Genomic DNA, 23,550 nt, shown 5'->3' on the forward strand with positions numbered 1-23,550 from the left:
AAAGATAGTTTTTAGGGGTAAGACAGGAATAAAGACACAGACCTACTGGAGAACGGACTTGAGGATATGGGGAGGGGGAAGGGAGAGCTGTGACAGGGCGAGAGAGAGTCATGGACATGTACACACTAACAAACGTAAGGTAGATAGCTAGTGGGAAGCAGCTGCATGGCACAGGGATATCAGCTCGGTGCTTTGTGACCACCTGGAGGGGTGGGATAGGGAGGGTGGGAGGGAGGGAGACGCAAGAGGGAAGAGATATGAGAACATATGTATATGTATAACTGATTCACTTTGTTATAAGGCAGAAACTAACACACCATTGTAAAGCAATTATACCCCAATAAAGATGTTAAAAAAAAAAAGATGCTCAACAACGCTAATCATCAGGGAAATGATGCAAATCAAAACCACAATGAGATATCAACTCACACCTGTTAGAATGGCTATCACCAAAAAGAACACAAATAACACATGTTGGCAAGGATGTGGAGAAAAAGGAACCCTCGAACACTGGGTTCCACTGTTGGTGGGAATGTAAATTTGTGCAGCCACTGTGGAAAACAGTATGGCAGTTTCTCAAAAAACTAAAAATAGAACTACCACATGATCCAGCAATTCAACTCCTGGGTATATATCGAAGAAAAAAAAAATGAAAACACTAATTCAAAAAGATATATGCACACCAATGTTCATAGCAGCATCATTTGTGATAGCCAAAATACGGAAGCAACCTAAATGTCCATCAATAGATGAATGGATAAGAAGATGTGGTATGTGTGTATGTATACACACACACACACACACACACACACACACACACACACAATGGAATATTACTCAGCCATAAAAAGAAATGAAATTTTGCCATTTGTAGCTACATGGATGGACTTAGAGGATATTATGCTAAGAGAAGTAAGTCAGACACAGAAAGACAAATACTGTATGATATCACTTATATGTGGAATCTAAAAAATACAAGAAACTAATGAATATAAGGAAAAAGAAGCAGACTCACAGATATAGAGAACAAACTAGTGGTTACCAGTGGGGAGAGAGAAGGGGGAGGGACAATATAAGGGTAGAGGATTAAGCAGTACAAACTATTAGATATAAAATAAATTACAAGGATATATTGTACAATGCAGGGAATATAGCCAATATTTTATAAGTATAAACGGAGTATAACCTTTAAAAATTGTGAATCATGGGCTTCCTGGATGGCGCAGTGGTTGAGAATCTGCCTGCCAATGCAGGCGACACATGCCATGGAGCAACTAAGCCTGTGCGCCACAACTACTGAGCCTGCACTCTAGAGCCTACGCACCACAACTACTGAAGCCTGCATGCCTAGAGCGCGTGCTCTGCAACAACAGAAGCAACCGCAATGAGAAGCCCGTGCACCACAGTGAAGAGTAGCCTCCGCTGGCTGCAACTAAAGAAAGCCCCTACGCAGAAACGAAGACCCAACACAGCCAAAAATAAATAAATTTATTTTTTAAAAATTGTGAATCACTATATTGTACACCTGTAGACTTATATAATATTATACATCAATTATACTTTAATAAATATATGTATATATGATCTGATTAAAAAAAAGAAGAGGGCTTTCCTGGTGGCGCAGTGGTTGAGAGTCCGCCTGCCGATGCAGGGGACGTGGGTTTGTGCCCCGGTCCGGGAGGATCCCACATGCCGTGGAGTGGCTAGGACCGTGAGCCATGGCCGCTGGGCCTGCGCGTCCGGAGCCTGTGCTCTGCGATGGGAGAGGCCACGACAGTGAGATGCCCGCGTACGGCAAAAAAAAAAGAAGAAGAAGAAGAAGAAGAAGAAATGATAGGTATTGCAAATTAAATAAAAAGAAATAATTTCATTAAATAAAGAAATAAAAACGGCTCCTTGGACTTGAATCAAGATGGCACTTGAACTCATCTGCACCTGTGAACACATCAACAATGTATCTATATGTGGAACAACTCTCACTGAAAACTAACTGGAGACTAGCAGGACTCCTGCACAACCAAGGCTTTAAGAAAGATCACACAGAATTGGGTAGCAAGGGAAGAAAAGCAATCAGGTCAGGATCCGTGCCCCTGGGAGAGGACTCAGAGTAAAAGAGAAACTACACAGGTGGAGACCCTCCCTAAAGAGTGAGTGTTTTGAGCCACACACTGGGTGCCCCAACACTCAAATCCAACAAAAGGATGATGAGCCCCTTGGCTGACTGGAGGACCAGTGAGACTAACAGGAGGGCTGTGGGAAGCCTGGACTCTGCTGCAGAGGAGTGCATAAACACTTGCTTGCTTCCAAAGCAGGGCAGAGAGGGCAGACTGAAACTGCTTGAGTGACTGACTGGTGTCTTGTGACCACCCTGGTACCTGCCCCAGCCTGAGCTGATTGAACCCTCCCGCACCACTTACCTGGCGTTGCAGCTCCACACTGGAGCAAGGGCTGCCATGACTAAGGAAAAGGCTTGGCTGTGAGATGCCGAAGTAGTTCAAACCATAAGCAGCATCTGAGCAGGGAGGGGGCAGCCATTACAGATGATTGCAAAAGGCAGCCTATCAGAGGCAGTCTGGATTTCTGATAGCAGCCAGACAGCAACACACCATGCTTGACCCTCACCAGATACCCACACCAACCCCTCATGCTCCGGTACTGCTCTCCTCTGGGGCGAGGGTTTCAGTGCTGGGAGGGGGAAGAGCACGCACTTAAAGGGAACTGACTCAGCTTGGAACTGACCCTCAGGGATTCTGCTCCAGTAGCTTGGGACCTGACCCCACCCCCAGTAGGGCAGTGACAGCCACTAAGCAGAGAGGAAGTCCCGCCTCACAGCCAACTCTGGCTCTAGCCCTTCTATTTTCAGCCCCACTTCTTACCAAGGTGATAGCTGCCAGCACATCCTGAGGAAAGACAGGACTTGTGTTCATGTCAAATACAACTCTCCCACCAAAGCCACTGGACACACACAGACTATAGGGAAGCTCCTACATAAGGACACTCCTTCAAGACTGCTATAGGTAACTGTTTCACCTAATTTCATAGAGACAGAGAAATATAAGCAAAATGAGAAGACAGAGGAATTTGACTCATTTGAAGAGCCAGAGAAAAACCCTGGAAAAAAACCAATGGACAGAAATAACCAATTTACCAGATAAACAATTCAAAGCATTAGTGATAAGAATGCTAATGGAATTGGGAAAAAGAATAGATGGACATAGTGAGAATTTTACTTAGGAACTATAAAATATTAAAAAAAAAACCAGTCAGAACAGATGAATACAATAACTGAAATGAAAACACATTAGAAGAAATGAACAGCAGTCTTGGTAATACAAAATAATGTGCAAGTGATCTAGAAGATAGAATAATGGAAATCACCCAATTAGAACAGCAAAAAGAAAAAACATTCTCCAGGATACAGCACATGCTAGGCCACAGAATAAGTCCCAGCAAGTTTAAGAAGATAAAAATTATATCAAGTATTTTTTCCAACCACAATGGTATGAAAATAGAAATCAATTACAGGAAGAAAAATGGGAAAAGAACAAACATGTGGAGATTAAACAACATGCTACTAAAAAACCAATGGATCAATGAAGAAATCAAAAGGGAAATCAGAAAATACCTCAAGACAAATGAAAATGGAAACAACATTCCAAAATCTATGGAATGCAGCAAAAGCAGTTTTAAGAGGGAAGTTTATAAGAATATGGGCCTATCACAAGAAATAAGAAAAATTTCAAATAAACAACCTCAACTTCCATATAAAGGAATTAGATAAAGAAAAACAAACAAAGCCCAAAGTCAGCAGGAGGGAGGTAACAATAAATATCAGCAGATAAAACAGCAGATAAAAGAGACTAAAAAACCCAGAAAATATCAAAGAAACCAAGAGCTGGATCATTGAAAAGGCAAACGAAATTAATAAACCTTAGCCAGGCTCACCAAGAAGGAAAGAGAGAGGACCTAAACAAACAAGATGAGAAATAACAACCAATACCACACAGATACAAAACATCATGAGAATACTATGAACAGTTATATGCCAACAAATTGGACAATCTAGAAAAAAATGGACAAATTTCTAGAAACATACAACCTTTCAAGACTGAATCAGGAAGAAATAGACAATCTGACGAGACTAATCACTAGGAGTAAAATTGAATCAGTAAAAACAAACAAACAAAAACAAAACAAAACAACAAAACCTAGCAAACAAAAGTCCAGGATCCAACAGCTTTACAGATAAACTCTACCAAACATATAAAGAAGAACTAATACCTATAATTTTTAGACTATTCCAAAAATGAAGAAGATAGAACACTTCCAAATTCATTCTATAAGGCCACCATTACCCTGATACCAAAACTAGATAAAGACACTACAAAATAAAAGAAAATTACAGGCCAATATCTCTGATGCAAAAAAATCTCTACAATTATCAGCAAATCAAACTCAATAATCTATGAACAGTGTCATGCACCAACGATCAAGTGGTATTTATTCCAGGGAACCAGGAATGATTCAATAATCGCAGGCTTCCCTGGTGGCGCAGTGGTTAAGAATCTGCCTGCTAATGCAGGGGACACGGGTTCGAGCCCTGGTCCGGGAAGATCCCACATGCTGCGGAGCAACTAAGCCCATGTGCCACAACTACTGAGACTGTGCTCTAGAGCCTGAGAGGCACAACTACTGAGCCCATGTGCCACAACTACTGAAGCCCATGTGCCTAGAGCCTGTGTTCCACAACAAGAGAAGCCACCGGAGTGGCCCGTGCACTGCAACGAAGAGTAGCCCCTGCTCGCTGCAACTAGAAAAAGCCTGCACACAGAAACCAAGACCCAACACAGCCAAAATAAGTAAATAAAATAAATTTTAAAAACATAAAATGATTCAATAATCACAAATCAATGTGATTTACCATATTAACAAAATGAAGGATAAAAGTCACATGATCATCTCAACAGGTACAGAAAAAGCATCTGACAAAATTTAACATCCATTCATTGTAAAAACTCTCATCGAAGTTGGTATACAGGGAACATATCTCAACATAATAAAAGCTATTTATGACAAACCCACAGCTAACATCATACTCAATGGTGAAAAGCCAAAAGCTTTCCCTCTAAAATCAGGAATAAGAAAAGGATGCCCACTCCTGCCACTTCTACTTAACATAGTATTGGAAGTCCTAGCCATGGCAATCAGACAAGAAAAAGAAATAAAAGGCATCCAGATTGGAAAGGAATTCTTAAAACTGTCACTATCTGCAGATGAAATGATACCATATATAGAAAACCCTAAAGTCTCTACCAAAAACGCACTAGAACTAACAAACAAATTCAGTAAAGTTGCAGGATACAAGATTAATAGACAGAAATCTGTTGCGTTTCTGTATACTAATAATTTCTCAGAAAGAGAAATTAAGAAAATAATTCCATTCACAATCACATCAAAAAGAATAAATACCTTGGAATAAACTTAACCAAGGAATGAAATACCTATACTCTGAAAACTATAAATTATTGATGAAGGAATTTGAAAATTATAGAAAGAAATGGAAAGATATCCTGTGTTCTTGGATTGGAAGAAATAATGTTGTTAAAATGTCCATACAACCCAAAGCAATCTAGAGATTTAATGCAATCCCTATCAAAATACCCATGACATTTTTCACAGAACTAGAACAAATAATCCTAAAATTTATATGGAACCACAAAAGATACCGAATTGCCAAAGCAATCTTGAAGAAAACAAGAACAAAGCTGGGGGTATCACACTCCCTGACTCAGTTCATACTACAAAGCTACAGTAATAAAAACAGCACAGTACTGGCACAAAAACAGACACATATATCAGTGGAATAGAAAAGAGATTCCAGAAATAAACCCACACACTTATGGTCAATCAATCTACAACAAAGGAGGCAGGAATATACAATGGAAAAAAGACAGTCTCCTCAGTAAATAGTGCTGAAGAAACTGGACAGCTACATGTAAAACAATGAGATTAGAACATTTCCTCACACCATATACAAAAATAAACTCAGAATGGATTAAAGACCTAAATGTAAGACTAGAAACCATAAAACTCGTACAAGAGGACATAGGCAGAACACCCTTTGACATAAATTGTAGCAATATTTTTTGGATCTGTCTCCTAAGGCAAAAGAAATAAAAGCAAAATAAACAAATGGGACCTAATTAAACTTAAAAGCTTTTGCACACCGTAGGAAATTGTTGACTAAACAAAAAGACAACCTACTGAATGGGAGAAAATATATTCAAATGATATGATTGATAAAAGATTAATATCCAAAAAATATAAACAGCTCATACAACTCAATATCAAAAAAGCAAAGAACCCAATGAAAAAATGAGCAGAAGACCGGAACAGACATTTTTCCAAAGAAGATATACAGATGACCAACAGGCACATGAAAAAATGCTCAACAGTGCTAATTATCAGAGAAATATCAATCAAAACCATGAGATATCACCTCACACCTGTCAAAATGGCTATCATCAAAAAGACCATAAATAACAAACGCTGGCAAGGATGTGGGGAAAAGGGAACGCTAGTACGCTAGTGGTGGGATTTTAAGTTGGTGCAGCCACTCTGGAAAACAGTAGGGAGGTTTCTCAGAAACCTAAAAATCAAACTACCATATAATCCAGCAATTCCACTGCTGGATATCTGAAGAAAACGAAAACACTAATTTGAAAAGATACATGCACGCTAATTATCACAGCAGCATTATTTACAATAGCCAAGATATGGAAGCTACCCAAATGTCCATCAAAAGATGTATGGATAAAGAAGATGTGTACACACACACACACACACAATGGAATAGTGCTTGACCATAAAAAAAAAAGAAATTCTGCCATTTGCGGTAATGTGGATGGACCTAGAGATTATGCCTAGTGAAATAAGTCAGATAAAGACTAATACTGTATGTTATCACTTATATATGGAATCTAAAAAATAAAACGAATGTAATAACAAAACAGAAACAGACTCACAGATACAGAGAACAAACTAGTGGCTACCAATGGGGAGAGGGAAGAAGGAGGGGCAAGATAGGGGTATGAGATTAAGAGACACAAACTACTATGTATAAAATAAGCAAGCAACAAGGATATATTGTACAGTACAGGGAAATATAGCCATTACTTTGTAAATGGAGTATAATATATAAAGATATTGAATTACTATGTACATCTGAAACTAATATAATATTGTAAATCAACTATACTTCAATAAAAAGATAACTAAAACATTGACAAGAATGAACAATAAGTTTGTGTAAAAAAAAATTAAGGGACATAAAAGAGGATGTTATTAAATGGAGATGCATACCAAGTTCCTGAGCGGAAAGACTCAAGAGTATATAGATGTCAATTCATTCCCAAATCAAGTCTATAAGCTGAAAGAAATTAAAAAAAAAATTTTCAATAAAATTCTTTCTGGAACTTGAAAAAACATAACAGCTCTTTTAGTAACTTTTACAACTTGTCTCTCTAGAAAGAATGTGTATCTTTGAGTTTGGAATTTAGCAGTGTCATTAATTAAAAATTGCTGCTTTTTAGTAAAAGGTGAAATAAAAGATTTATATGTGTTCGGTTCCATTAATGTGGCCAAAGGACTTAAGAGGAGCTTTGCTTTAGATCTTCATATTCTTGAAATTTGAAAGATAAACAGTTTTGGGGTTAGCACTTCTTTCATTCCAATGAATTAAAATAGTAATTATACGGTTGAAAATGAATGTTTCAGTTAAAACCTTTAAGTCTCCAATAGTGACGGCATAAAAATAGGCTTTATTTCTTTTGCACATTTGATTTCCTCCAGAGTCTCAATGTCTCGGTGTTTTCAACAGGGTATCACATTAGCAGAAATATACTTGCATGTGGGCGTTATGAACTTTTTATTAATGTTGTGAAATGAGAAGGCTTGGTGCTTTACCAGCTGTGTTTTGACTACAAACATCAATCATGGAAAAATTATTTGAAACAATTTTCTTTTAGTTCAGTCTATTAGACCCTTGTTCATGTTATAACTTTAGATAAATTTGAATAGTTCACGACTATAACCAATTACTCAGTTTCAATTACAATTCCTAATTGATTCAACCCTATTAGCACCGTCTCTAGCGATAGTCTGTTACACGATGTTAGTAAAAGGCCAGTGGTTTGCGCCTAATGAATGTCTATGTATTGAGTAATTAAAAACAGAAGTCTGCTTCTAAATATGTTAGGGTGGCACTGTCTGGTGGGTCCCACAGTTTGGATTCCTGGTCCCTAAGTACCATGCTTCTCAAGCCAGGGATTAGCACATTTTGGGAGCTGCAAAGAACTTAGAAGGACAAAGAACCTAACTTAGGACACACAATAACTTATTCGTACTGGTGATACTAGACCAGGATCCTGCTCCCTCACAGTTCTGTAACCTTCGCTCGGTTTTTTCTCAATACAAAGGAAAGACACCATTCTTTCCTCATTGATCCTTCTAGTATTAAGTTTGGAGTATGGTGGTAAATTAATAAACTTTTAAGAACCCCTCCCCCAACTTTGAGAATTCAGAAATTTACAGCTTTTGTATAAGAAATTAGAGTTAAGACTCTTTTAGACCCATGTTGGACTATGTCTACGTGGCCTGAGAGATGGAGCACGAAGATGACAATAGATGTGCTTTTGGGATACTGAAGAGAACCTGGAGTGTGGACAGAGGCAGTAGCAGAAAAATCGGGGAGACCATAATGTAAACTCAGCTCTAATCAACGGGATTGTGGGTTTCGGGTCTGAGACACCAAATCACCTTACAAGACGTATGATAAAAAACCCACACTGCCCAGAACGGGCAGCTAAGCTACCCTTAGGGAACCAGATGCAGGTTGATCCTTAGGCGCTGGGTGATGACGTACTGCCTTAGACCAGGTGGTGATTGGTTTCTGAAGAGGGGGGTTGGCCGCCACTGCGACGCGGAGCCCTGTCCTAAGCCTCGCGAGAGCTGCGGTCCTGGAGCGGGATGGCCGCGGAGCCGGGCAGAGCTGGCCTTTGGCTCCTGCTTCCCGCTCTCTGGCCTGAAACATGGCCCGGGGTCCTGGCCCGCTAACCCGGCCTCGCCCCGGCACAGTCACCATGCCCAAGAGAGGAAAGCGACTCAAGTTCCGGGCCCAAGACGCCTGCTCTGGGCGAGGTGGGCGAGGGCGGGGGCGTTGAAAGGCTTGGGGCTGGAAGCAGGGAGGGGGCTGGACAGCACCGAGGCGAGTGCTCGCCTGCCTGCGACGGGAGGGCGGCTGGACTGGGGACTTGGAGTGAGCAGGAAATCTTGGTGGGGAGGAAGCTGAGGAGAGAAGGCCTCCTCCTTTGAGGTTTGGTGCTGTGTTTCAGTGACTGTGGCGGATTATGCCAACTCGGATCCGGCCGTCGTGAGGTCTGGAAGGGTCAAGAAAGCCGTCGCCAATGCTGTTCAGCAGGAAGGTAGGCTTCCGACGAGTCTTTTCAGACTCAGTGAAGAGAGAACTAGGTGCTTTATTTTCCTGGGATTCTGCCTCAGTGTTTTTCTTGCAATCCTTTAGGCATCTTCCTGTAAACATGTTTGCTCTCCTCGATGGTTACTCATATATTCAGGGGAGGGGAAGCATTAGTCAAGAGCAGTAGCAGTTTCTGTAGCAGAAATATTTTATTTCTGTCTTCCCATAAAAAAACAAACAAAAAAAAACCTTTGTGTACTCTTCTTTGGTTTCCACAGCTTTCTTCCTGGTTATTAATCTTATTCCTGTTGTTCACATATATTCTCCACTTAACTCTGCTGTTTGCTTCTTTGTGTAATAACCTTGAAGTATTCTTTTCCTTTTCTCATGCTTCTCTTACTTTCAAGCTTCTTACTCAGGGGTCCGTGAAGCTTGTGTTTTCATGATATGTACTGTCTCCAGCCCAGGAATAAGGTTAAATTGGGTTTAATTCCTCTCAAACACTGCTCCTCAGAATTTATGCAAATGAAAATAGCATTCACCTTTTGCTTTTACCCTGAAGGGTTTATAGTGGAGAATAATTCACTCCCTTTTTCTTCAGGTCTGAAGCAGTTTCTGCAACTTTGGAGTCAGTTTGCTCATTACTTTCCAATTTTTTGTGTTTAAAATGCTATTTTTTTTTTTTTAAGATTCTCAGCTTCCTTTAGCAGACTCTCACACAGCTTTTGCTTTTTTTTTCTTTTTTCTTTTCCTTATGGATGCTGATATCCTGCCTAAGCCATGGTACTCTGCCATCTCATTCTCTTCTTATTTTCTTCTAGTAAAATCTCTTTGTGGCTTGGAAGCCTCCCAGGTTCCTGCAGTAGAAGCTTTCTCTGGGGCTGGTGAGCCCTGTGACATCATTGACAGCAGTGATGAGATTGATGCCCAGGAGGAAAGCATCCATGAGAGAACTGCCTCCAGAAAAAAGAAAAGCAAGAGGCACAAAGGTACAGGGCTCGCTCTCTTTTGGATTATTAGTCCTATCTGTGGTGATAACTTGAAGCTGTCACTTTGTCAGTAGCACAAGAGGTGATACCAGTGGAGAACCAGAGTTTGGATCTTTCTAGTGGGACAGGACTTCAATATACCAGGGCTTTCTACTTATATCTAAAGTTGAGAGGAAAGGAGATTGGTAACAGTAGTAGCCATTCATTGAGAACATATCATTATCAGGTAAAATCCATGTAGCAACAGGAAAACAAAAAGCCTTTGCATTTCTGGATTTCTGAATGTGTAAGGAAGCAGAGTTGTGACAAAAATGTTCTCTCTCCCAAATATGTGGATTGTATATAACCAATTTCACTTCAGCGAAAGTTAGATTATTATCGTGGACTTTTAAGTGCTCTGCAATTGTTAATGCCTGCTTTGTGTCTAGTAGGTACTGTAGGAAATAGAGAAATGTGTGATGTTTATGTATTAGTGGCAATAAAACTTACACAAATGAAACAAAGAAAGGTAAACTAATGGTATACAATGTGCCAATGCATCATTCACTGGTTTGCTCCAGACTTAAGGAATCAGACTCTTGGGGTAGAGCCCAGAATTCTTAAAGCTAAAGTGGTTCTGATGATCAGCTAGAGTTAGGAGGAAACTAATGTAATAAATGATATGTGTATTTTTGGTCTCAGATCTCTGAGAACTTTCACCTATACTTGAGAATCAGATGACAGACTTTTGCATATGTTAAAATATATTGAAATAATCAATAAATTAATGAGCTGACTTTGCTTTGAAGTTATACCAATTATTGTCAGTGATACCACTCTTTTCCGGAACCAAGAATGTTAATAGACATTCCTCACACTTCTTTGTTCCTTAATTTCTTGCTTTAAATCCCTACTCATCATCATCATTGTATTAGATATTTCTCTTGATTTTCCTTTTTGGTTTTGAGCACATTCCACAGAAGAGCTTACAGACTTTAAAAACATCTTTATTGAGATAAAATTCATCTCTTTAAAGTGTACAATGCAGTAGTTTTAGTATGTTCTCAGAGTTTTTTTTTTTTTAACATCTTTATTGGAGTATAATTGCTTTACAATGGTGTGTTAGTTTCTGCTTTATAACAAAGTGAATCAGCTATACATATACATATGTTCCCATATCTCTTCCCTCTTGAGTCTCCCTCCCTCCCACCCTCCCTATCCCACCCCTCTAGGTGGTCACAAAGCACCCGAGCTGATCTCCCTGTGCTATGCGGCTGCTTCCCACTAGCTATCTGTTTTACGTTTGCTAGTGTATATATGTCCATGCCACTCTCTCACTTTGTCACAGCTTACCCTTCCCCCTCCCCACATCCTCAAGTCCATTCTCTAGTAGGTCTGTGTCTTTATTCCCGTCTTACCCCTAGGTTCTTCATGACATCTTTTTTCCCCTTAGATTCCATATATGTTAGCATACGGTATTTGTCTTTCTCTTTCTGACTTACTTCACTCTGAATGACAGACTCTAGGTCCATCCACCTCACTACAAATAACTCAATTTCGTTACTTTTTATGGCTGAGTAATATTCCATTGTATATATGTGCCACATCATCTTTATCCATTCATCCAATGATGGACACTTAGGTTGCTTCCATCTCCTGGCTATTGTAAATAGAGCTGCAATGAACATTTTGGTACATGACTCTTTTTGAATTATGGTTTTCTCAGGGTATATGCCCAGTAGTGGGATTGCTGGGTCATATGGTAGTTCTATTTGTAGTTTTTTAAGGAATCTCCATACTGTTCTCCATAGTGGCTGTACCAATTCACATTCCCACCAGCAGTGCAAGAGAGTTGTGTAGCCATCAACATGATCTAAGTTTAGAACATTTCTATCAACTCAAATCTATTAGTATCATTCCTCATTCCCTCCCAACACTCTCTCCCACCCATCCCTTCTCCCAGGCAACCACCAATCTACTTTCTGTCCTTATAGATTTGCCTATTCCGGACATTTCATATAAACAAAATCATATAATATGTGGTCTTTTGCATCTGGCTTCTTTGACTTAACATAATGCTTTCAAGGTTCATCCATATTGTAGCATATATCAGTACTTTATTCCTTTTTATTGCTTTTTCTTTGACTGTCATAAATAATGCTACTATGAACACTCATGGACAAGTTTTTGTGTGAACATATATTTTCATTTTTGTCAGGTAGGAGTGAAATTGCTGGATCACATGGTAACTATGTTTAACTTTTTGCGGAACTGCCAAGTTTTTTATGAAGTTTCCATTTTATATTCCCACCAGCAGTGAATGAGAGTTACAGTTTCTCCACATCCTCCTCAACACTTGTTATTGTCTAACTTTTTAAACTATAGGCATTCTAGTTGATGTGAAGTGGTATCTCATGGTTTTGATTTGCATGCTAATGATGTTGAGCATCTTTTATGTGCTTATTGGCCTTTCGTGTATCTTCTTTGGAGAAATGTCTATTCAAATTCTTCACTCATTTTTACATTAGGTTATCTTTATATTACTGAGTTGTAAGAATTCTTATGTATTCAGGAGACCAGTCACTTATCAGATACATGATTTGTGGTTTACAAACTCTTAGCTATAATTCATCTTTTACTTCCTTGCTGCACTTTACCCCCATTAGGGTCCTTCATTCTCATCAAACTGGTCTTTTTTTTCCCCCTCTTTTTTCTTTTAGCTTTTTAAAAATGAAACATATACAAAAGAAGAGAGAATAGTGTAATGAATCCAATGTGGCTATTACATAGCTTCAGTTATCAACTCATGGTCACTTTTGTTTCAGCCACTACCCCGTCACCCCCACCTCAACATACACACACACACACACACACACACACACACACACACACACACACACACACACACACACACACACACACACACACACCACATACACACTTGATTATTTTGAAACAATTTCCAGATATTCCATTTTTATGTCTGTAAATATTCTGGTAGTTATCACCAAAAGACAAATGCTCTTAAAAAAATTATCACATCTAAAAAAGTTAGTAATTTCCTTTTTTTTTTTAAGCTACTTTATTATTATTTTTTAAATTTATTTATTTATTTTTGGCTGTGTTGGGTCTTCGTTGCTGCGCGTGGGCTTTCTCTAGTTGCAGCAAGTGGGGGCTATACTTCATTGAGGTGCGCAGGCTTCTCACTGTGGTGGCTTCTCTTGTTGAGGAGCATGGGCTCTAGGCGTGCCAGCTTCAGTAGTTGTGGCACGTGCGTTCGGTAGCTGTGGCTTGTAGGCTGTAGAGCACAGGCTCAGTAGTTGTGGCACACGTGCTTAGTTGCTCTGTGGCATGTGGGATCTTCCCGGACCAGGGCTCAAACCCGTGTGGCCTGTATTGGCAGGTGGATTCTTAACCACTGTGCCACCAAGGAAGCCCAACAGTAATTTCTTAATATCATCAAAATCTTGTTAGACTTGTCTGTTTATTGCCCTTACATGTGTTTTGTTTTTTTAAATATCCAGGCTTCATGTTAACTGTTTATTTCACTTGGAATACTTTTCCCCTTAACCTATGAATATCAAATTTTTTGTCCTTCATAACTTATCTCCATGAAGCTTTCCTTTACTGATTCCATTTCCTACGTTTTGAAATTTCTTAATAATTGTGTGTAAAACATTGGCAATTTTTATAATTACTGAGTTTTGTCCCTAAAAACAGAAAATTTTTAATAGTACTCTGCTTTGTGAAAGTCCTCATGGGTCTCAGTGGAGGAAATTCTGATAGTTGTTTGCCTTCTCTTTTAGAGAGAGATTTAATGTGGGAGAAGGGGGCCCCAAATGTGGTAGGCTGAGCCTTAAATGGTTACTGGAGATATCAAGAAGCATAAGAACCAAAAAAGACGATGTTGTTTTAGAAGCATTGGTCTCTGTTATGAAGAACCTAATGCAAGAACCTGATTGAGTCATAGGGCTGCAGGAAGCAGCTAGAAAAGCAGAGGCAGCTTCAGGGAGGTAGTTGTAGGGGCTTTTTGCTCAGGAAACAGAAAGAAAAAAGCTGTGTTTTGGATAGCTATATAACTAAGTCTCAATTAAAGATTATGGTTAGCCCAGATTCTGGTATCTCTGTGGAGTGTGAATTTTTATTTGAACCTGACATGTATAGTGGACCTCAGGGTCAAGAGAATTAACCCTAATGAGGTCTGAAGGAGGAAGAGGTGGGGATACATCATCACAGGGTATCCTTGAACACTGGATGCTTGTGGCCAGAATTGTAGATCAAGCTGACAATGAAACAAGAAGAAACCAGAAGACACATATCTAAGGCAATTACTGAGTAATGAAAATACACTGTAACTTACTTGTTTTTTTTTATTTAGTTTGTACTTTGAGGTTTCCTCATACCATCTTAAAATCAGTTTTATTTTTTAAGTGACTGAATTGAAGAAAATGTTTGGTGGATGGGGACTGCAAGGGAAATCAAGGGCAGAATTTATAGTGAAAAGCTGGACTTTGGAGAAAACTGGGTTCTGTTTACCTTGAATACGTGCAACGTTCTGTTTTCTTATAGTAAAATGGACACAATAATATTTTCCTTATTTCCACTGAAAAATTATTATAGTTGAATGATATAATGTATGCAAAGGTACTTTGAAAACTTCAAAATAGTATGTAAATAGTGGTTAAATAAAGGCCTTAAGAACAAGACCTATTCACTTGGGCAACAGGAAACAAAAGTTTTCAGCAGCTAGAGTAAGCAGGAAATGATGAGTTTGAGAGGCTTCCTTGGACCTATTTAAACCATTTTCTTAACTGTGCAAGCCCTGGGAGAATTGAAATGATTGGGGATCTTTATATGTGCATATAATAGAAGATCAAAAGTTATAGTTCTTTTTTCTGTTTCAGAAGATCTGGATGGGGCTGGAGGAGAAGAGTATCCCATGGATATTTGGCTCTTACTGGCCTCCTATATCCGTCCTGAGGACATTGTGAATTTTTCCCTGATTTGTAAGAATGCCTGGACTGTCACTTGCACTGCTGCCTTTTGGACCAGGTTGTACCGAAGGTGCGACCACAGAGAGCTCACTGTGTTATCTGTGTAGCTTATTTCTTGTTGTTTTTGATTTGGAGCTACTCTCTGGATGGTGACCTCTTTTCACTTTCTCTACTGCATGCCTGGGCATGAACCTAGCATTGAATTCCTTGAGCTCCTCTTTAATTTAAAATTGATATTATTAATTCATCTGGTAATTGTCTTCCCTATGGTTACCCACTTTTCTTCAGCGGTTTATCTTAGCTAGAATTTTCAAAAGTTATAGATGCCCATCTGTTTATCTTTGCAACTGGATTTGTTGTTTCTTAGATTTGCTAGTCATCTTGAAGTATCATATAGTCTTTGTAGTTATGCTGCTCTGTGTATAGTTGTAGTGGTGAAGAGGGAGTGAATGATGTGATTAGTAAGAGGGCTGACTTTTGATGCAGGGTTAGAAGTGTAGTGAAGATTGTAAATCGTCAGTAAGAATGTGGTGGAAGGGGATGGTGAGGTATCAGGGAGTAGAGAACTTTCTGAGACATGTGACAAGAGAACTTGGTGGATCTTCCCCAGTGCAGGTTCTTTTTGAGCAGCTGAAGTATATTGTACTGGTATAAAGTCAGAGACTTGCCCCTTTTTTAAAGTGAAATAGTGAGGATTTAAAATTTTTAAATGAATAGAGGAGTGCAGGATTACAAGGTATATTGGGTTTTGCATAGAAGAGACGCAAAAGTAGCTAAGAAGTGAAGGAGATAGTGATTTGTGTGTGTGTATGTGAGAGCACTAGGGACAAACTAACTACTGGCCAGTGGAATAGTATAGTAAAATTTGTACTGAGCCCAGGAGTCCTAGGAGACTGGCCTAGAGCAGAAGAGAGAGGTCACTTATTGGTAGGAGTAATGTGTCATGTTTTAGGCACTACACGCTGGATGCCTCTCTGCCTTTGCGCCTGCGACCAGAGTCAATGGAGAAGCTGCGCTGTCTCCGGGCATGTGTGATCCGATCTCTGTACCATATGTATGAGCCATTTGCTGCTCGAATCTCCAAGAATCCAGCCATTCCAGAAAGCACTCCTAGCACATTAAAGAATTCCAAAGTAAGTGACAATTAGTGTTGGGGTTTAACAAATGGACTCTTGTATAATGGGCCTGTTATCATGGCTTGTTTCCAGCTTCCTTGATGGGGTGGTCTAGGGCCATAAGTACCAGGCTGCTAAGGGACTAATGTAAACTTTCAGGGCTCATGGGTATCTCTTCTCCAAGACATTCCTGCTGTGCTGGGTTGGCTCATGTTATCTTTACCTTAAAGCTTTCTTGTGCTTTTAGCATATTCCTTATTCTCTTTATTTTAATTTATTTTCATGCCTTATACACTGGGCCACTTTAGATGGTTTAGATGGTTTGATGGTTTGGGCTAGGAAGAACACAACTCAAATGGTAGATGTAAACTATAATTCTTAAAAGGTGCTTTAAATCATGATACAAAGATATAAAACGACTTACTAATTTTCTTTTTCTAATGTGACCTTGACATCTGGATTTCCACTTTCTTGTTAACCTTAAAAGATTCTGGTGTGGACTTCTTCAGCATTTGCAAAGTGCCCACTATTGCCAGGCTCAGGGGTGGGTTGTTTCAGAGACTATAAGGTACTTCCACTCATAGACTTTAGCCCTCTAAAATTCTTACTGTGTTCTAGGCCATTCCTTATATCTTGGAATTTCCCCAGTAGTTTATATTTGTACATTGTATTCAAGGTTCTGGCATTCTTCTGATTTGTAAGTAGGTCTATAAGCCTTTGGTCCATTCTCTCCTTTTTTCTGCCATAATGAAATATCTAGTGAACACATCTTTGCCAAGCTAGACTAGTATAGCATATATGATTATTTAGGCAAGTTGATGTCTCGGCCTTTTTCTCATTCAACTAATACTATTGTCTAAATTTTGTATCTTTTGCGTTTGTTAATAATTTTTATTACTCTGTTCCTACCCAAAGTCTGGTGTTCTATAGCACTTCCTATTCTCTTCTGTTTTGTTTTTATGCTTTGGATGTTACATAATGATTCTTTTCCCCTAGTTCAGCTCTAGTGTGATAACATTCTACCTGATACATATTGATTAAAAGGGTACTGTTGATTCAAGATCATCATGGTTCCCCCCAGGGTTGCAAACTGAGGTGGTCAGGGCCATTGGCTGAGCCAATTTAATGTCACACTAGCTGATGGATTTAGGGCAGGATTAGAATGCTGGGTGAGTAGAATTTCATTCCTTCTCCTTGTAATATGAGTGGACAGTGTATCATTTCACATTTATAGTTTTTCTCCCCCAAAAAACATTTGATCTTGTCAGGTGAGGTGGGGATCATCCCAAAGCTAACCATGCTAGGGGTGAATCAATTGTTGGGAGCAGAGCAGCATTGGGCAAACTCCTCATGCTTGACACATCCTCGCGGCTCCAGTGCACAATGCAAGTGCTACTGCCTAAATCTAAAATACCCATGTCTTCATATTCTTATAATTGTATATTAAGTTTTTTAAGTGGACTAAAAAAGTGACTTTTAAGTGGCTAAAAGTCAAGGTGGTGATAACTAAGGTCTTAATCCAGACAGGAAGGCTAGGCCACCTGTCTGCTGCTTTTGTACCTGTTGTTAGAGATCTTCTGAAGAGGATGTGGGACCTGCAGTGGCAGGTGTCCCATGCATGGCCTTGCTAGTATAACCACATCGCATGGCATTCAGGAAGTTGCCAGCATGCCTAAGGGAAGTTGTCCCATGTTCCTGGACTCCACCTTTTCGTATTTGATTCTCCCTCTCTCTCTTTTCAGTAGCATAGCTTGTGTGGGACACTGGAGCCGTTGTGTTGGCAGCAGAAGTGTTTGCCCCTTAAAGCCAAGCCCATTATTTTTGATGGAACAGCAGGACCTACAGGGCATGTCTGAAGGGCAGGACAGCTGGCACGGCGGACGACCCACCCCTTATCCCCTGGGAGGTACTTAACTTCTTGTGTTAACCCTAGCTGTAGCCTGACTTTCCTTGAGGGGCTTACTCTAGACTGAATTCAGCTCACCTCTGTAGTTTCCATACCGGCTGTCTGCTCCCAGAAGGTCCTGAGTGGTTTGCTCCTATTACGTACAGGGCTGGCTGTCTCTGCCTGCCTTATGGCTTTGTTATCATCTTGTCTGGTGGCTACTGGCTGCCCTTATATTTTAATATAGAGGAGTGGCCTGCTGAATCAGATAATGCCCCAGTCTCTAGAGACCATGTTTCTGTCTTTAAAGATGAGAACAATAGGGGTTGACCTCAATAGCATCTGAGGTTGACTTATATTGGTACCTCTTCTCTTTACTGAATAGCCTTGGGATTGTCTCTTTTCATGTTGCACCAGTGTCAAATTGTAGTGGTGGTGCGGGGGAGGTGGGGGTTTCTATCCGTGCCAAAGTAAAAATCTCAGCATTGGGACCGTGGCTGGCTTTAGAGCTAGCAAACAGAAAGGTTATTTTTATTTTCTTACAGTGCTTACTTTTCTGGTGCAGAAAGATTGTTGGGAACAGACAGGAGCCAATGTGGGAATTCAACTTCAAGTTCAAAAAGCAGGTGTGTGCTTTTATCATCTCTTTGCTTTTCAGGTAATATATTACTCTAATTTTACTAGACATAAAATTGCCTCATTAAAATCAGATAATATACATTAAAACATATAATGTCATAAAAATAAAAGAAAACTGTTTTCTATGAAAGAGGCACAAAGATTTAATAGCTTAATGCAAAGAGTAAACCTTGAGTGGATCCTGGATTAATGAACAAAGAGCAATAAAAGACATTTTTGGTACAATTAAAGAAATTTGAGTATGCCCTGGATATTAGATTATATGAAATTATTGTTAATTTTCTTAGGTGTGATAATGTTACTGAGATTATATATGTATCTTTATTCATGTTGAATAAGGGTGGAATGCCAGTGTTACTTTCAAATGGCTTTGCCTCCCCTACCCCAAGAGTTCATGTGTTTTTTTTCTTAATATGTGAATATATATAAAATGAGAGGTGAGGGAGAGAGAAAACAAACGTGGCAAAATATCCAGTGGTAAAGGGTATACAGGAGTTTATTGCATGGTTTTGTTAACTTTTCTATATATTTGAAGACTTTAAAAGTGGGGAAAGGGAAAAACTTGTTATAACAATGTACTGAGGTTATTTGACTAAGAATTTTTTTGTTTTTCAAAGCAAATGTATTTGTAAACAACAATACTTCATATGGTTTTATATCTGAGGCAGTTTGGGCAAGCCATGGGGAGAGGGACTGCCAAGAGTCTATTTATAAGAAGAGTAGATACTATTGCACCTTTATCTCTGCCTTTTTCTTGGACTGTACCTGAGATCTTGGCTACAGTGAGGATCTGTTCTGCATGTCTTTACTTCTTGTCCTCAGCAGCCTCATTTCCTCCATCTGTCTCCCATACTTAGTATCTCACTGAGGTGACACATTACAAATAGAATTACAGTTATCCCTCACTTGATGACAAGTGTGTTCCAGATAAGTTTGTATTTAAAGTAAATCATATTTTTACATTGATTTTTCAAAAACACGGTTCTAGGGATGAATTTTGGCTCTGATCATTTGCTTTTAATAAGATGTCCACAATCTATGATATCCATTAGATGTTGGTAGAAAGTCCACCATAGCACCTTTTTGGGAGGGAACTGAGGGGCAATCTTTACAGTGTATACAAGCTAAGACCAGAGCTGCTGCAGGAAAGTGAATGCTAAGATTTCCTCTAGCTCTGAGAGTTGTGACTCTTGTTTTATGATGCCTGGAATTCGATGACCACTTCTGCTTCCATCCCTTTTTGTGCAGCAGATGTTCTTTGGAGTCTGACAAGTCACAAGGAATTTGTGATCTCTCAAACATAGGAGGGCCTCTGATAGAGCTATAAGTTTCCATGTCTTGCCAGATGGTAGGAAACACCATCTAAATGAAGCATCCACTGTCACATTTCTCATCCAAATGTGTTTCCATGTCTTTCAAAGGTCAGATTTTCCTTGATCTGTATAGAAACTGATATGTATATTAAAGAGAGAAGAGATAACAGAAAAATGGATCTCAGCAGCTTTAGTTAAGCCATACCATTTTCATTGGTGGAGTCTTAGAGCCATAAACATTTCCTCTAACCCATTAGAGTAATTCTTAATTCTCTTCAGTCCCCTAGATTAAAGAGCAAGTGTATGGGAGGATTGCAGCCTCCCATTCAGTACGAAGATGTTCATACCAACCCAGACCAGGACTGCTGCCTACTGCAGGTCACCACCCTCAATTTCATCTTTATTCCAATTGTCATGGGAATGATATTTACCCTGGTAAGTGGAGACAGGATGTCATCCTCAGCTCTTTCATAGACTCACTATACTTAGGGTTTGAAAGAAATTTGTAAATTTAACCATTGAGGAAGAAATCTTTCAAGAATAATTTTAAACAAAATCTGAAAGCAGACTTGTATACTAGGAATAGACATATTTGTGAAGTTAATTATGTCTGAGAATATTTTACTTCTGTTTCCTTCTCTATAGTGAACAGAATGTTTTTGCATCTCCTGTGTAGTGTTCATTAATGTTTGAGAAACATTATCCTGTTAAGGTTAATGATGAAGCTTATACATGAACACTGTATGTCAGGACCTGAGGCATGCATGTGGTATCATATATGGAATATTAAAATGTAGGGTTACCAGCTCTGTCTTTTGTGTGATGCTCTGACTATTCAAGGTTTAGCTAAGAATTAGATTTTAGCTAAGAATTAGATTAGTAAACAACAAATATGCTTCTGGTGTATTTTCCATGTTTTTAACATTTTTAACTGGATTGGCAACTGGAGAGTTCATGTAATTTATCTTCTCTGTATTTTAAGCTTATGTTCAGAGATGTTTCCCCCTCCACATTGAAAATAGCTTTATTCTTTTTTTAATGGTAAAATAAATAATTCATACTTCATGTGAAGAATTTAAATAATACATAAACACATTGAGAACAGTGAAGGTGACTTAGACTTCCGCTATCCTATAACTGCAGTTAACTTTTGGGGAACTGTTCTTTAATGTATCTGTTAATATATATTCAATACATGTATACACCCACTCTCTTAAATAATTTTGTATAATTGAGATTATGTCATATATCTGTTTTTATTGTAGGCATCTCTCATTAAGCCACATTAATGACTTATTTATATACTTATTATACTCCATATACTTTCTACTCTTAGAATTCTATACAGATTTACGTATACATAAACATTTAGAGATTTTGTGGTTTATTTTCCAAAACAATGTGATCAGATCAGTTTCATGCATCTTGCTTAACTTGCTCAATAATATCTCATCAGAATCCCTTCAATTCATCTCTTATAGCTCTAATCCAATTTTTTTAAATTGTCATTAAGGTAGTCTATGTGCATGTGTCCTAATTTGTTCAGCCATTGGAGAGGCTTTCTTTAGCACAGTTTAAATATATGAAGCTAAGAAAAACTTATAAAAATCACCCTTAATTTTTAATATCTTTGCAAAAAAGTATAGTGCTGTTGGTATAACTTAGAGATTATTTTGTGGCCTAGTTCATGTCAGTTTTCTAGATTGTCTCATTTTAGAGTGAGTCATAGGAAAATAAGGTTGTTTAATTTGAGTACTGAATTTATTTTTCCCTCCCAGTTTACTATCAATGTGAGCACGGACATGCGGCATCATCGAGTGAGACTGGTGTTCCAAGATTCTCCTGTCCATGGAGGTCGGAAACTGCGCAGTGAACAGGGTGTGCAAGTCATCCTGGACCCAGTGCACAGCATTCGACTTTTTGACTGGTGGCATCCTCAGTATCCATTCTCCCTGAGAGCATAGATACTGCTTCCCATCACTGAGGGCAGCCCTGAGCTAGGCCAGTCCATTTGTAATCAGATTCCATTTTGGAAGGGGCAGCTGATTGTATATCTGGTCAGTAATGCACATGCTCTTCAGGTTTCTGGGGCTCCTTCTAGGGGAAGGAGAAGGATTGAATCAGGAGTAAAAACATTATGATTTATAAACATATTTTAATGTAAAATTTTGCATTTGAAAGGTGAAACCTGGCCCTATTTTCTGTGTTAAACCCCATTTGGTGCTACTGAGTTTGTTCTTTATTCTTTTATCCCAGCCAGAGTGGATGATCTCGCTTTAGGGGAAAATTAAACTCTTAAATCTCCAAACATGGAAATTTCAGCATTCCCTTATGGATCAGAGTAACCTTAGAGGCTTAAAATTGTTGCTACTGTTGCTTCCAATTTAGCTGCCCCTCAAATTCAAGTGAATATTTCCTCTTCTCCCTTTACCCCTCTCTAGAAATAAAGCAGGTGACAGGGTTTTCATAAACTTATGAGATTGACTTGTGTATCTTTCTTTAAAAATATTTGTCACATAAATATTTTTTTGCCAGTTTTGGATTTTAGGTATTTTTTTTTTGCATGAAGCTGATAGTAATGATAATGATTTTGTGCTACACTAGGAACTTTTCGTATCTCTAGTTCTCACAATCCTGCAAGGTAGGTGATACTATTCCCATTCTCTGGCTGAAAAAGCTGAATCAGTGACTTAAACAAGGCCATACTATCCAATAAGTGGCAGCGCCAGAATTCTGACCCAGGTCCTTTTGCTGTGCCACAGTTAAAAAGGTCAGTCTCATTATTCTTGTGGTAGATGGTGGCACAGGGGAGTAGGCAGAGTGTACATAGATAGAAAGAGTAAAAGGGTGAGTAAAAAGTTGATTGTGGTATACCTTATCCCTAATCAGCCTAAAAGTTATATAAGATTGATGAAAGAATCTTTTAAATATGTGTTTCCAAGTAAAATGTAAAACAAATCAAGACAGTTATTGCAGGAAGTATAGTGATATTTTCATTGAATTGTTAGAAGGGCATTTATTATGAAGGTTCATTAAAAAATTGCATTCTCATATTGAAACCAGACTCCTGCACTATAAGAATTTAGTGACTCCTTTGCTCTGCTCTGCCCTGTGCTGCCTATGAGAGCTTGGCCTTTTATCCCTGCAGAAATGCTCATGTC

General features: G+C 38.9%; 1 protein-coding gene across 4 annotated transcripts; it reads left to right on the plus strand.

The window, feature by feature from the left end:
* Nucleotides 1-9,022: 9,022 nt before the first annotated feature.
* On the plus strand, nt 9,023-22,864 carry TMEM183A (transmembrane protein 183A). 4 transcript variants are annotated; one of them, XM_082672106.1, is made up of 8 exons: nt 9,023-9,198; nt 9,393-9,482; nt 10,297-10,464; nt 15,348-15,507; nt 16,390-16,570; nt 18,983-19,063; nt 20,669-20,824; nt 22,168-22,864. In XM_082672106.1, the coding sequence occupies exons 1-8, from the start codon at nt 9,090-9,092 to the stop codon at nt 22,351-22,353; spliced, it is 1,131 nt and encodes a 376-aa protein (XP_082528232.1). In that variant the 5' UTR covers nt 9,023-9,089; the 3' UTR covers nt 22,354-22,864. The 4 variants fall into 4 exon arrangements, with proteins under 4 accessions (XP_082528232.1, XP_082528234.1, XP_082528233.1 ...); XM_082672108.1 differs by having other exon boundaries at nt 20,677-20,824; XM_082672107.1 differs by having other exon boundaries at nt 15,351-15,507.
* Nucleotides 22,865-23,550: the final 686 nt, after the last annotated feature.

This window comes from Grampus griseus (genome assembly GCF_964374135.1).
Source record: "Grampus griseus genome assembly, chromosome: 1".
Lineage (NCBI taxonomy): Eukaryota > Metazoa > Chordata > Mammalia > Artiodactyla > Delphinidae > Grampus > Grampus griseus.

Excerpts from the sequence above, each read along its gene's own strand:
- TMEM183A (XM_082672106.1), top strand. The coding sequence starts at position 9,090 with ATGGCCCGGGGTCCTGGCCCGCTAACCCGGCCTCGCCCCGGCACAGTC. Across the intron at positions 9,199-9,392 it reads AGACGCCTGCTCTGGGCGAG|TGACTGTGGCGGATTATGCC; the intron begins GTGGGCGAGGGC and ends GCTGTGTTTCAG. Across the intron at positions 19,064-20,668 it reads ACTTCAAGTTCAAAAAGCAG|TCCCCTAGATTAAAGAGCAA; the intron begins GTGTGTGCTTTT and ends AATTCTCTTCAG.